The 11,886-nt window shown below is 41.3% G+C and overlaps 1 protein-coding gene across 20 annotated transcripts; it reads left to right on the forward strand.

The window, feature by feature from the left end:
* The first annotated feature begins 1,210 nt into the window (after positions 1-1,210).
* ZNF391 (zinc finger protein 391) lies at positions 1,211-10,845 on the forward strand. Of its 20 annotated transcripts, none has more exons than XM_008508449.2 (5): positions 1,211-1,399; positions 2,016-2,070; positions 6,073-6,158; positions 6,706-6,896; positions 7,661-10,845. In XM_008508449.2, exon 5 carries the CDS (start codon positions 7,739-7,741, stop codon positions 8,813-8,815), a length of 1,077 nt encoding a protein of 358 aa, XP_008506671.1. In that variant the 5' UTR covers positions 1,211-1,399; positions 2,016-2,070; positions 6,073-6,158; positions 6,706-6,896; positions 7,661-7,738; the 3' UTR covers positions 8,816-10,845. The 20 variants fall into 20 exon arrangements, with proteins under 20 accessions (XP_008506671.1, XP_070441347.1, XP_070441341.1 ...); XM_070585246.1 differs by lacking the exon at positions 6,073-6,158 and adding an exon at positions 2,908-3,021 and having other exon boundaries at positions 1,214-1,399; XM_070585240.1 differs by having other exon boundaries at positions 1,214-1,399; positions 3,257-6,158.
* Positions 10,846-11,886: the final 1,041 nt, after the last annotated feature.

Raw genomic sequence — 11,886 nt, forward strand, 5'->3', positions numbered from 1 at the left:
AAGGTGAAAACAACCAAGTGTCCAACAGGAGATAAATGGATCATGCTATAACATGGATGAACCTTGAAAACATTATGCTAACTGAAATAAACCAGACACTAAAGGACAAATACTGTATCATTCCATTTATATGTGGTGTCTAGAATATGCAAATTCATATAGACATAAAGTAAAATGGAGGTTCCTAGAGGCTGGATGGAGAGGGTAATGAGGAGTGACTGTTCAATGTGCCTATGGTGTCTTTTGAGGTGATGAAATGTCCTGAAATTAGATGGTGTTTGCACAAATTCTGACGATACTAAAAACTTTATTGTGCACTCTAAAATGATTAAAATGGTAACATTTGTGTTCTGTATATTTTACTATGATTCGAAAACTTAATAAAAAATGCAATGGACATAATAAAATTAGATGGTCTCCAGGTCCCTACTAGCTTTATGATTTGGATCTAGCACCACCATACTTACTTCATGCTTCAGTAAACCTGCATTATTCCATTGTACTTGCACACAGCTGTCCTATGACAAATCCACAGTCTTACACGTGCTATCCACTGTTCTAGCCATCAATTCTTTTTAAGGTTGCCTCCTGCTATACTTTCCATTAAATCTTTCCTAAACCAAACCACTCCAATGTCCCTCATCCCATAGATTCTCTCCCCTCTGAACTCCCAGAACAAACTACCGCTTTTGGTGCAAGTACACTATCTTGTATTAAAATTGTCTGTAGAAATGTGTGTGTGTTTTAATCTACAAGCTTAAGGTAGGGTCCTGATTTTATTTATCTTTATGTCTCCTGGTGGAATTTGAGAGGTTTCCTGTATTTAATTGCATTTAAGTACGTAGGCTGTGCAAAGAAGCCTGTGTCACCAGAGATGGTCTACGGACCACACGCATCAGAATTATCTGGGATGCCCGTTGAAAACGCAGTGTTTCTGGGATTCTCGTCAGACAATGAGTCAATCTGAGTGCGAAACCTGGGACTCTGTATTTTAACCGGCTCTCCAGGTAGGCTATTTAAATCTATTTATAAAACACTGGTCTAGGTTATACACTGTAGCATGTATTAGGGTCTTCAGGAGCTCTGGAAGACCCGCTTTCTCAGGCCTCTAGCACTAACTTTTCAACCTCACACACACACTCGGGGAGGGTCTCTGCAAAGACCTCCAGGAAAGCGAGTCTGAGCAGAGGGTGGCGGTCCCGTGATCCCCAGCGCAGGCGCAGAGCGGCTCCCGCTAGTACTTTGCCCATTCTTTCTTATCGTCTCTGTTCTCTAACGGGTCGTCTGGGCCAGGAGAATCAGGTCCTGGCCGTTGATCGAGCAATGACTGGCCCCCTGTACCGAGCAGGACATGATCAGGGGTCAGAGTGGAGGAGTGTCTGTGATCCCGGGAAACTTGGTGAGCGCTGGAGCAGCGGGTTGACGCAAGGGTTTCCCATTAATGCTTCCGGCTTCCCTAAGTCCGGCGCACTCAAGTTCCGTCCAAGTGCGGTCCGGCCCAGGGTGTGTCCCGGCGTTCGGCCGGAGGCGGCCGGTGAGTGGGGCGCTCAGGGCCCCAGAGCCGGGGCCTGGACGGGTGGCCCTGGAGGCTCTGGGAAGCGGTCGTGCGGAAACACTCGGCTCCTTTGGGGGAGATAGGCGAGAGAGCCGCGGGTGGTCTGGCCGCAGATCCGGCCCGAGGCGCCTCCGCGGCTGGGACGCGGCGCCGGTCTCTGCCTGGCGCCCAGCGCTGCCCTCCCGGCTGGGCTCAGCCCGGCCCCTCCGCCGCCATGACTGTGGGCCGTGGTCTCCGCTTCGCATCCGCCCCGGGGGGATGGAAAAGATCAGAGTTCCGTTCCGCTCCCCTCTAGCTAGGCAAGGGAGGGCTTCTGTACCTGGGGTGTTTCCCAGGTGCTTACTGTGTGCCAGGTACTGTTCCAGGAGTTAACTCTCCCAAAATTAACTGTCCCTAAAATTAACTCATTTTATCCTTGCATTAACCCATGAGATGTAGTATTGTTATCCCCATGTTACAGATAAGGAAGTTGAGGCACTCAGAGATGAAGAACCTTCCTGGAAGTGACAGAGCTTGTGAGTAGTAGCCTTTGTTCTATGGTTCTGATGATGAGGGTTGGCACTTGAATATAGCTGGTGTTAATTATTTGTTGGTGGAGGTATTGACAAGTTCTGTATATCAAATTCTGTGAATTTGTTATTTTGAGCCAATTTCCATGAACACTGATGCTGGAAGACCATCTTTTAGTAGGTCTGGGAACTTGATTATCTGCTTTAGGGTTGAACTGAGGCTGCCTCCTCCGTCCTCCTGCTGATTCCTTTGGGCATTGGCAAAGGCCCCAGGAAGCAGTCAGCCCAATACCAGAAAGCACAGCACCTGGAGAAGAGCTATTCCAGAACATTCAGAACTCGCTTCTTTCTGAATGAGATAATTTCTTAAATTGAAGGGAATACATGGGAGAATTCTTGCTGGATCAGAAACTGATTATAAGAGGAAGCGGTATGGGCAAAAGCATTTCAGATGGTTAGGGGAACAGGAGGTGGCCAGTGCTGTGAGGGCTGGAAAGTTAGTCACAGAAAGAGCAGACTGGGTTTGCTGGTGCTGCAGCACTTTGTGACCAGTGTACTTGAGAGAATAAGGATTTGGTAGGGATACAGTATCCACAGAGCAGTAAGATGATCCAAATAACTGAAGTATGAGGAAGAAAGGAGGAAAAGGCAACAGGAGAGGCAACTTTCCACACCATGGTAGAGGAATGCCTTGGATGGAACCTGGGTAAGGATATGACCCTAACCTCGAGGAGGTAGTGACCTCCTAGCCTCTCTGGAATATATCTGGGGGCTCCTCCAGGTATAAGACTTTTGTCACATCCACCAGCCCTCCCTTTCCCATTTCTTGTGCATCCTGCAAAGCCAGGAAAATGACCGCAGCTAGAGCAGCAGCTGCTGCAGGGAGCCTCACAGATCCTCCGGGAGCATCTTTCCTTAAATGTACACCATCACAATTTTAAAATTAATTGATTCGAGGTAAGCACAGCAATAATATAATCTCCTTATGTTGTATATGATATTCTTTATTGTAAATGCTTTGCCATCTTTTAACTTGTAGCATTCACAAAAGCTTTGTGAGAAAAGACAAGTACTAGTAATGCCATTTTACAGATGGGGGGACCAGATTTTAAGAAAGGTGAGTGACTTGCCCAGGAATGTGCAGCCCTATGGTGGTGGAGCCGCATCAGCTGCCTTCTGTTTTGACCCTCAGGAGGAAGTAAGGGACTACTGCCGTACTCCATTTGAACTCATACCCATGTGGAGAAGTTGTCAGAGAGGCTGGATTATATGCCTCAGATCACCTAGAGATCTGGACTTAGCCCAGATCCATCCCTTTTACCTGTTATCATTAAAGAACGAGAGACTTAAGCCCAGACATAAATGTCTATTGTCCTTTTCTTTGTATCTTGGAGGAGGTGAGATTACTTCTAGGCATATGTTTTACCCCTTAACCTATAGGGTTGCATTCAACTGGCCAGATGTAGACATTACTAGACCAGTGATTCTGGATGCCTTAGGATAAGACCTTTTCTCAACTTTGCTTTTGACCAAAAAGAAAGGCAAGAGGAGGCAGAAGAGGAAAAGACAACTGTCTACCTCACTATAAGATGAAGTCTCATGTAGGTTAAGGATTCTTCCTTCTTTTCTGAAAGTCTGTATCATCTTGCCAAGCAGAGACACATTTATTTCTCTTTTCATAGACCTTTCCTTCTTGGGTGAGTCTGCCACATTTTTCCCAGGGTGGGACTGTTCCCTGTTTGCCTACTGACTGCCCTTAATGTCTTCCTCACACTCATTTACTCTGTTTCATCATTGGGTTATGGAAGATCCCAGTGTTATTGGCCTGTTTCTTGAATGATTTCCTCTGAAACATGGACCTTAACCTCTCACATGTTTCTTGTGATTTGAAAAAGAGTAGGTTTATTTTAGTCTTATTCCCTTAGTTTAGGTAGATAGGTATATGCCTCAGAGTTTGGGACCTAAAATTAAACTTCAGGGATCAGATAGTTTTGGACCAAACAATCAAGTCCAACATCTTCATTTTACAGATGAGGAGACTATAAACCAGATAAATGAATCAATATTCATAAAATGCTTAGACTAGGCAGACCCAAAAGACCTAAAGAATCTCCAAGTTAGGTTCCTTTTACAGGTTCCTTTTTTTTTTTAATGTAGAAACTTTCCCCAATGGTTTCTATGTATCTATCAGTTGTGTCACATACGCAAACACATAATGCATAATACAGTTATACATGTAAAGAGCTTATCTGAATGCAAAAACAACATTTGGGATACTTGTACTACATGGTATATACACATTAGTTGAATTGTAGATAATCTTATATCAAAGTGGCATAGTTTGCCAGTCATCAAGATATTAATGAGCATGACAGCGAATCCTAAACTTCAAATTGGCCAACTCCTTCGAACTCTGTCCTAGTTCTCTCTATTTAGGATATTCTGCCTACTTTTAGGTAGCCTATGTTTTAATGGTTCTAGTGAGATAATTTACAAAGATTTTCAAATTTCAGATCTTCATGGTTTCCCCTTACTTCCAGAAACCTAAACATTTTCTCAACACTGTCTCTTCTCCAGAATGGAATATAACATGTAATAATATTCTACTATATATAAAATTCCCATTAGTTACCACATCACCTTTATGGCAGTGTGGGTGCTCTTAGATCTTCGAGGACTTCTGTTGGGGACAAAAACTTTTGCTTTAGAGGCTTTGTAATCTACCTACGGAGAGATGTACAATTCATCTATTGTGTAACTGTCAATACTTTAGTTCTATTTCACTAGAGAAGTATTTCTCCACCTTTCAGACCTACCATCCCCCTTTATACTATCCTGAAATAAAATTTATAGATAGTATTAATTACCCACATGGAATTTCCAAAATACCAATATATTATCTTAACTGTAATATAAAGGGGAAAGACAAGAAAAGTAATTTATAATAGAATAATATGTATTTCATCATGTAAAGACTGGATGAAACAGATGCCTGCACTTATTCATAAAATCACTGTGAACATCTACAAATGCAGACTAATATCTGAATGTCATATTTGTGAATCTAATACCATAAGTGGTTGGATTTTCCTGAAATGGTGAATAATTCTTAATAACATTCAAAGCAAAAGAATTATATTTCCTTGATTTTCCAATATATATCAAAGCTGTGCAAAATACTTTGTATCTACATGTAAAGTGGTGTTAGGTTCTAGCCTCAGGTCACTGTTAACAGCATTTTTGAAAGTCAGGCAGGATAAGGGACATTCTCTGTTTTGCAGGAATGCCCATTATCCCTGGCCCCCATTAAATTTCAATAGCACCATCCAATCAACATGACAACCAAAAAAACCCTCACAAATTCCCAAAACTCTCCCTAGGAGGTGGTACCGCTTACTTAAGGATTACTGTAATAAAAGAGAGAAATAACAGTGAACTGCCAACAAAAGAATCATGGAGTAGCATAAGGATCAGGACTGCAAGAATATAGGCCAGCCAACCTAGCAGTAAGGAAAATTCCTATTAGGGAGTATTGGCAATATAAAGTATGCAATTAGATTTTATTGCAAAGATCTTAATAAATTAGAACTTCTGAGTCTCATTCAACCCAGGTAGGCCTTTTGTGTTCCCTGTTTCCAGTTGATAGGCATGTTTTTGACAAAGCTGGAAATGGGCAGCAGCATTGTATTGCATCTGAGGTTCTCCAAGCATGGCTTCTTGGTGGATATCCTCCAAGGTTCACCTCCATATCTGAAAGGTTCCCAGTCTATGAGAAGGGAAAGACTTGTAACTGGATCAGCTCCTAATCCAGTGGATCTCAAATCGTGCTGTGAGCAGAAACATTAGGGGAACCGTTATACAGTTTGTTGCCTACTGTCATGCACAAAGCTCTGGATGAATTCAAAGGAGAATGGGTTAAAGAAAAAGCTTTAATGGGGAAACTTAAGAGTCCAGAGATGGGCAAGAAGATAAAACACAGATTCCCATACCCTTCCATTTTCCCAACAGAAAGGTTGCTGAAGCCATGATACTCTGCTGAACACTCAGCGTAAGTCAGTTTTCCAGGAGAGGGCCTTGCTGCTCTTCCTTCTAAGGCAAGTATAAGAACAGCCTTGTCAGTGGGGAGATAAACAGACTACTTACTTGGTGCCAGACAGTCTGAATATGGGGTGCCAGCTTTTTAACGGGAGTCACCTGAGAAAGCTAGCTGCCTAAAACCTGAGAACCTTGAAATCCTTGGGAAGTGCTGGCTCCACTGGCAAAAGGAAAAAGACACCTGTCTTATGGGAAGCTGAGTTTCTGTTTTAGACCCTCCTGCTGTGAGAAGAATGTTGGGCAGGGAGGCTGGTTCCAGCTAAAACATTTTTCAGGCAACCTAGACTGTGTTTCTATGGTTCTTTTTGGACAATTCAACTTGTCAAGTCATATGAAATTATTGAATACAAATATCTGGTTCCCATCATACTTACTAGGTCTGAGGCAAAGCCCAGGTGTCTGAATTAACAAGTTCCATAAGTGATTCTTATCTGGATGTGTATAACCTTTCTTTCAGAACCCAATTTTAGTCCCTTTCAGATACCCATTTTCTCCAGCCCCTCCAGCCACAGCCTCTGTGAAAGTTCACACTATCTTTTTTTATAGATTCAAAGCATTAAGATTGAGCTATGAATAGCCCTCTGTCTCCAGCACCCATAGCCTTGTATTAAATCATGTCCAATCAGCAGCAATCCCAGGATGCAAACTGAACATGATCACACAGTTGGAGGGAGAACAACCATAGATACTGGATCTTCAGGGAGCTGAAGAGGGAGTCACCAAAAATACCTGTCTCGGTGAGTGGTATCATGAAAAGACCACCAACTTGATATTTAGGAGACATGATTTCTAGTCTAAGCTCTTAAAATTTGCTGGATGACTTAAGTTACCCAGTCTGTTTTCTATTTGTCAAATAAGTGAATTGGCCTAGTTGAACTCTAAGTTAAGCTCTGTTAAGATGAGCTCTGTTAAATCTCTGATAGTCTATGACTGTAGACTTGTTTAGAGGAATACCTAAACTAGTTGGAAGAAGGGTTGGGGGACAAATGAGGGTAGCAGTGTGGTAGTTAGCATTTCTGAAATTTTGTTCTCTCTCAATGCCAAGAAAATGGTTATACCTAAGCTTGATAAGTCATCTTTACTTTTTGCTTTTTCAGGGGTATCTTTTCTACACTTGAGGGTCTATTCTTCTCATCCCTTTCCTTTCTGTCATTTACCATGATTAATGGGCTACAGTAACTAATAGCTCATTTTACTTTCTAATCCCCTACTCTTTGCTCATCAGCTGGTATGTGCTTATTTCCATTTTCTTTGGCTTAGCCCCAATCACCCTTCCCCTATTTTTTGACGTCTCTGTGCTCACCATGCCCCCTGTGAAAAGGCTGCCTGTTATCTCTTCTGGCCTTGTTCACTTTTCTTCCACTGTGCCTTTTTATTTTCTCCCCATATAAAGTTGCAAGTGTGCATGAATTGCAAATTAGTTGTCTTCTGTTCTGCCAGTTTATTTTCTTTGCTCTCTACACTAGACACAGGTGACATTTGCACTTTAAATGTCTTTCAGATAGGGAGAGTTGAACCGAACCAAAGCATCAACACCAATCAGGCTATTTCTGAAGAACTAGAGTTTTCAGGGTCAGCAATGGAAAGTCTCAGAGGGAATACTGCCCAAGGTCCTACAAATGAAGAAGGCTGTAAAAGTGAGGACCAGTTATCAAGGCAGACAAAATGTAATGTACAGAAGAAATCTTCTTTTGAGAAAAGAACAATCAGAAAAGTGTCAATGACCCTCAAGGAAATTTTCACTAGGGAGAGAGGCCCTGAATCCAGTGAATTTAGTCTAACCTCCAAACTTCATACACAGCAGAAAATTCTAAAGGGAACTAGATCCCTCATATCTAGGAAAAACTCCAAAGTTAATTCAAACTTAATTAAACACCAAAAACTCTTCTCACAAAAGAAACTTTGTAAATGCAACGAATGTGGGAAAGCTTTTAGTTACCAATCAAACCTTATTGTCCACAGTAGAATTCATGATGGAGAAAAGCCTTTTGAATGCAATGAATGTGGGAAAACTTTTAGCCGAAGTACACACCTTATTGAACATCAAAGAACTCACACTGGAGAGAAACCTTATGAATGCAGTGAATGTGGAAAAGCTTTTAGCCGGAGTACTCACCTTAGTCTACATCAGAGGATCCATACTGGAGAAAAACCATATGAGTGTCGTGAATGTGGAAAAGCCTTTAGCCGAAGTACTAACCTTAGTCAACATCAGCGAACTCATACTCAAGAAAAACCTTACAAATGTAATGACTGTGGGAAAGCCTTCAGTGACCGTTCAACTATAATTCAGCATCAACGAATACACACTGGAGAGAACCCCTATGAATGCAGTGAATGTGGAAAAGCTTTCAGTTGGATCTCATCTCTTATTGAACATCAGAGAATTCACACTGGAGAGAACCCCTATGAGTGCAGTGACTGTGGGAAAGTGTTCAGTCGAAGCTCATCCCTTATTGAACATCAGAGAATCCACACTGGAGAAAAGCCCCATGAGTGTAGAGAGTGTGGAAAGGGCTTTAGTCGGAGCTCATCCCTTATTATCCACCAGAGAACTCATACCGGAGAGAAGCCTTACAAATGTAATGACTGTGGGAAAGCCTTCAGTCAGAGTTCAACTCTCATCAGACATCAGCAACTTCACAGTAAAGAGTAAAATGTGAGCTTTCATTAATGTTAGTACAAAAGCACATGGCATAACCTCCTGCAGCTGAAAAGAAAAATGTATACTTGTTTGAGTTTTCCTTCCCTGACTAGCTATAAGCTAGTTTTAACCTAGCCTTCTTTTCTTTTTGTAAACTAAATGCTCAAATGAGTGATCGATACAATAAGGGGTTGACTTTAAAAACCTAATATATTCAATCTGATATTCTGGAGGGCTCCACCCTTAAGAGTATACAGCTACCTGACACCTGGCATTTCCTCACCTTATCTATGGGGCTTGGGTTCTGGAACAACAAGTGAACCCTCTGTTTCCCTACTATATCAGCCCCTTCACTTAAAGAGAAAATCCCGTGTGTGTGTGTATTGTCAATGCTTGCTGGCTCCAGTAGCAGAAGAGAAGGAGCTAGCTTCAGAACAGGACAAAAAACTTCTCACCAATTTGGGAATAATAATGTTGAGGCAAATTCAGTCTCGGGACTTAAAAGGACAGATTTTTCTCTTCCTTCCACTCTCACCATTTTTTTCTGTAGCATATTTTCCTCAGAGTATAACCCATAGTTCCACTAATGTGCCTAACTAATCCTAGTGTTATTTTATCTCATCCTTAGCAAGAATGTCCTAAACCTTAAAGACATTTAGTTCCTCCATTATCTTGAAAAAAAAAAAGCCCTATTTTTTAAACTTTTCTTTTGTTTACAGACTTCATGAAACTTCATTAAACTCTCTGGCTCTGACTGTCACCAATCTTGTAAAGCTGATGTCTCGAGGACAAACTCAGTGCCTATGTCTCAGTCCTTTTCCTACTTGACATTTGCAGAATTGGCACTTTTGGCTACTCTTATGCCTTAAAATTTGAGTTTCTGGGATCCATGATTCTGTGCTGATCCACACTTTTCCTACCTCCCAGCACTCCTCTGATTAAAAATGATCAGCTCGGTGACTTTGGGCAAGAGTTGGACCAAAATAATCTCAGTTTGTCAGGTTATAAAACTTGAGGTTATTCATTAGATTGTAAGCTTCTTGAACACAGAAATCTTGTTTTACTTTCCTATTAAACATCACAAAGTCCTGTGTAGTCACTTAATGCCCTGTAATTAATTGCTTACTGACTCCTCTTTATCCCAGGTAATCAGTCTGCTAGACTTTATTTGAAATGGCTTAACAGTTGATTTCTTTCTCTCTATTCCTACTGCTGTTGCCAAGTCCTCAGTAGTTTGAGCCTAGATTACTAGAGTAAACACATCGTTGTTGCCCTTGTCTTCCTGTCTATCTAGCTTCCTGACTAAACTACCACTTTGCTCAAAAAGAGTCCACAGTTTCCCACTGTCCCCAGGAAAAAGTTCAAACTTAAACTCCAAGACCTTCCACAGTTGGATCTCTTTACTTATTTTCCATTACTCCCCAATGTATGTGGGCAGGCCTATCCTTTGTCTCTGCTACACCCTCTTCTCACACCTAGCTTCTTTTCAAACTATTCCATGGCACCGTTTTACATGTCCTGCTTTCTTCCTTGTACCTCCAGAAATCCTATCCATACTTTTAAGGCCCTGCTCAAGTCCTGCCTCTTTGAGACTTGAAGTGCCCCACTTTCTTAGAAGTCCTTTGCAGGGACGGTTTGCATTGTTCTCATGCATTACACCCTTTCTTATTCTGTTCTCTGGTTCTTTCAGGTGATTTTTTCCATAAGCTTTTTTGAAGTTAGAAATTGTCTTAAATCTCTTAGAAGCCCCATCTAATACATAGTGCAATGCAGGCCTGGACGCTAGATTTAATCTAAACCAGGAAGGTTTAATTTAATAGTGCAATCTCTTTAGTCTTTTGAATGGTGAGATAATTTCATAAATATTTTGGCACTTTATGTCCTCCCTTGAATCATGTCCATTAACTCTTGGGAATGACTCTCCTTTAGATCTCCTGGGATGCTGGCCTCTTAGCTTTCCACTTTGTAAGGAGTAAGTGAGTTTATTCATGAAAACAGTGCCTGACATATAGTAAGTACTCAATAAATGCTAATTGTTATGATTCTACTGTGTCACATCTTCCTGTAGCCTTTCATTTCCTCCCCTGCAGCATCTGTAACTCCGTTACCAGAAATGAAAAACTAGGATCACAAGCAAATAAGTTAGAAGGTATTTCTTCTAACTGTCATAATAGGCAATAGCCATCTGTTTTATTATAACTCTATCATATGTCAAAAATGACTCAAGACAGCTTACAAGATATGATAAAATAGAAAACCAAAAGCATATACAAATCAGCAGTAGAGAAAAGAGAAAGTGCCTAAAAGATCCAGGTCAGGACAAGTTATGGTATGCCATACAGGCAGTCAGAGATGCAAACTGAGCATTCTAGCAACCAAAATGAGATGATCATTTACTTACATGGTATTTGGAAGGCGGGGGGAAAAGTCTATTCTTCAAGGAAAGCAAAGCTTTTCTGATAGATTTAAGATGAATTTCTCCATTAGCCTTCATGTAATTATACAATGCATTTGATAGCAAAAAAATAAATAAATCAAATAATATATCCTCCACAACACCTACCATATAGTAGGTTCTCCAGTGAATAAATATGTAGTTAATAGTAGAAGGCTAAGAAAGGCAGGGGTGGAGACTGTTCTTGGGGTGGAGTGGGGTTAGCAGGAGCAGGGCGGAGACTATGTTAGATAATCAAGTAATTAATGGGTGCCAGAAGAAAATCTCTTTTTCACACATTTGAGTCATTTAATTCACCACATTATGGAGTGAAGAAATGGAAGTTTATGGATGTTAAATAACTTACCCAACGACGAGGATTTGACCCCAGTTCTGCTTACCAGTACTGGACCTCTTAAGCTGGACCCTGGAAAGATCTGGAAAAGAAAGAACTGTGTAAGTCAATGCACAGAGGTGGGAAAATGCCCACGGTTTGTTCCAGTAAATGAATAACTCTCTGTCTATGGCAGGGAGTTCAGTGAAGAAAAAAATGGAAAGTTGATTTGGAATTGGATAACTAGATGATGGCAGCCTTGAGTACTAGATTGTGTTTGCGTTTAATCTTTTAGGCAATGAGGGAATTACAGTT

This window comes from Equus przewalskii, chromosome 19 (assembly GCF_037783145.1).
Source record: "Equus przewalskii isolate Varuska chromosome 19, EquPr2, whole genome shotgun sequence".
NCBI classification, from domain to species: Eukaryota; Metazoa; Chordata; class Mammalia; order Perissodactyla; family Equidae; genus Equus; species Equus przewalskii.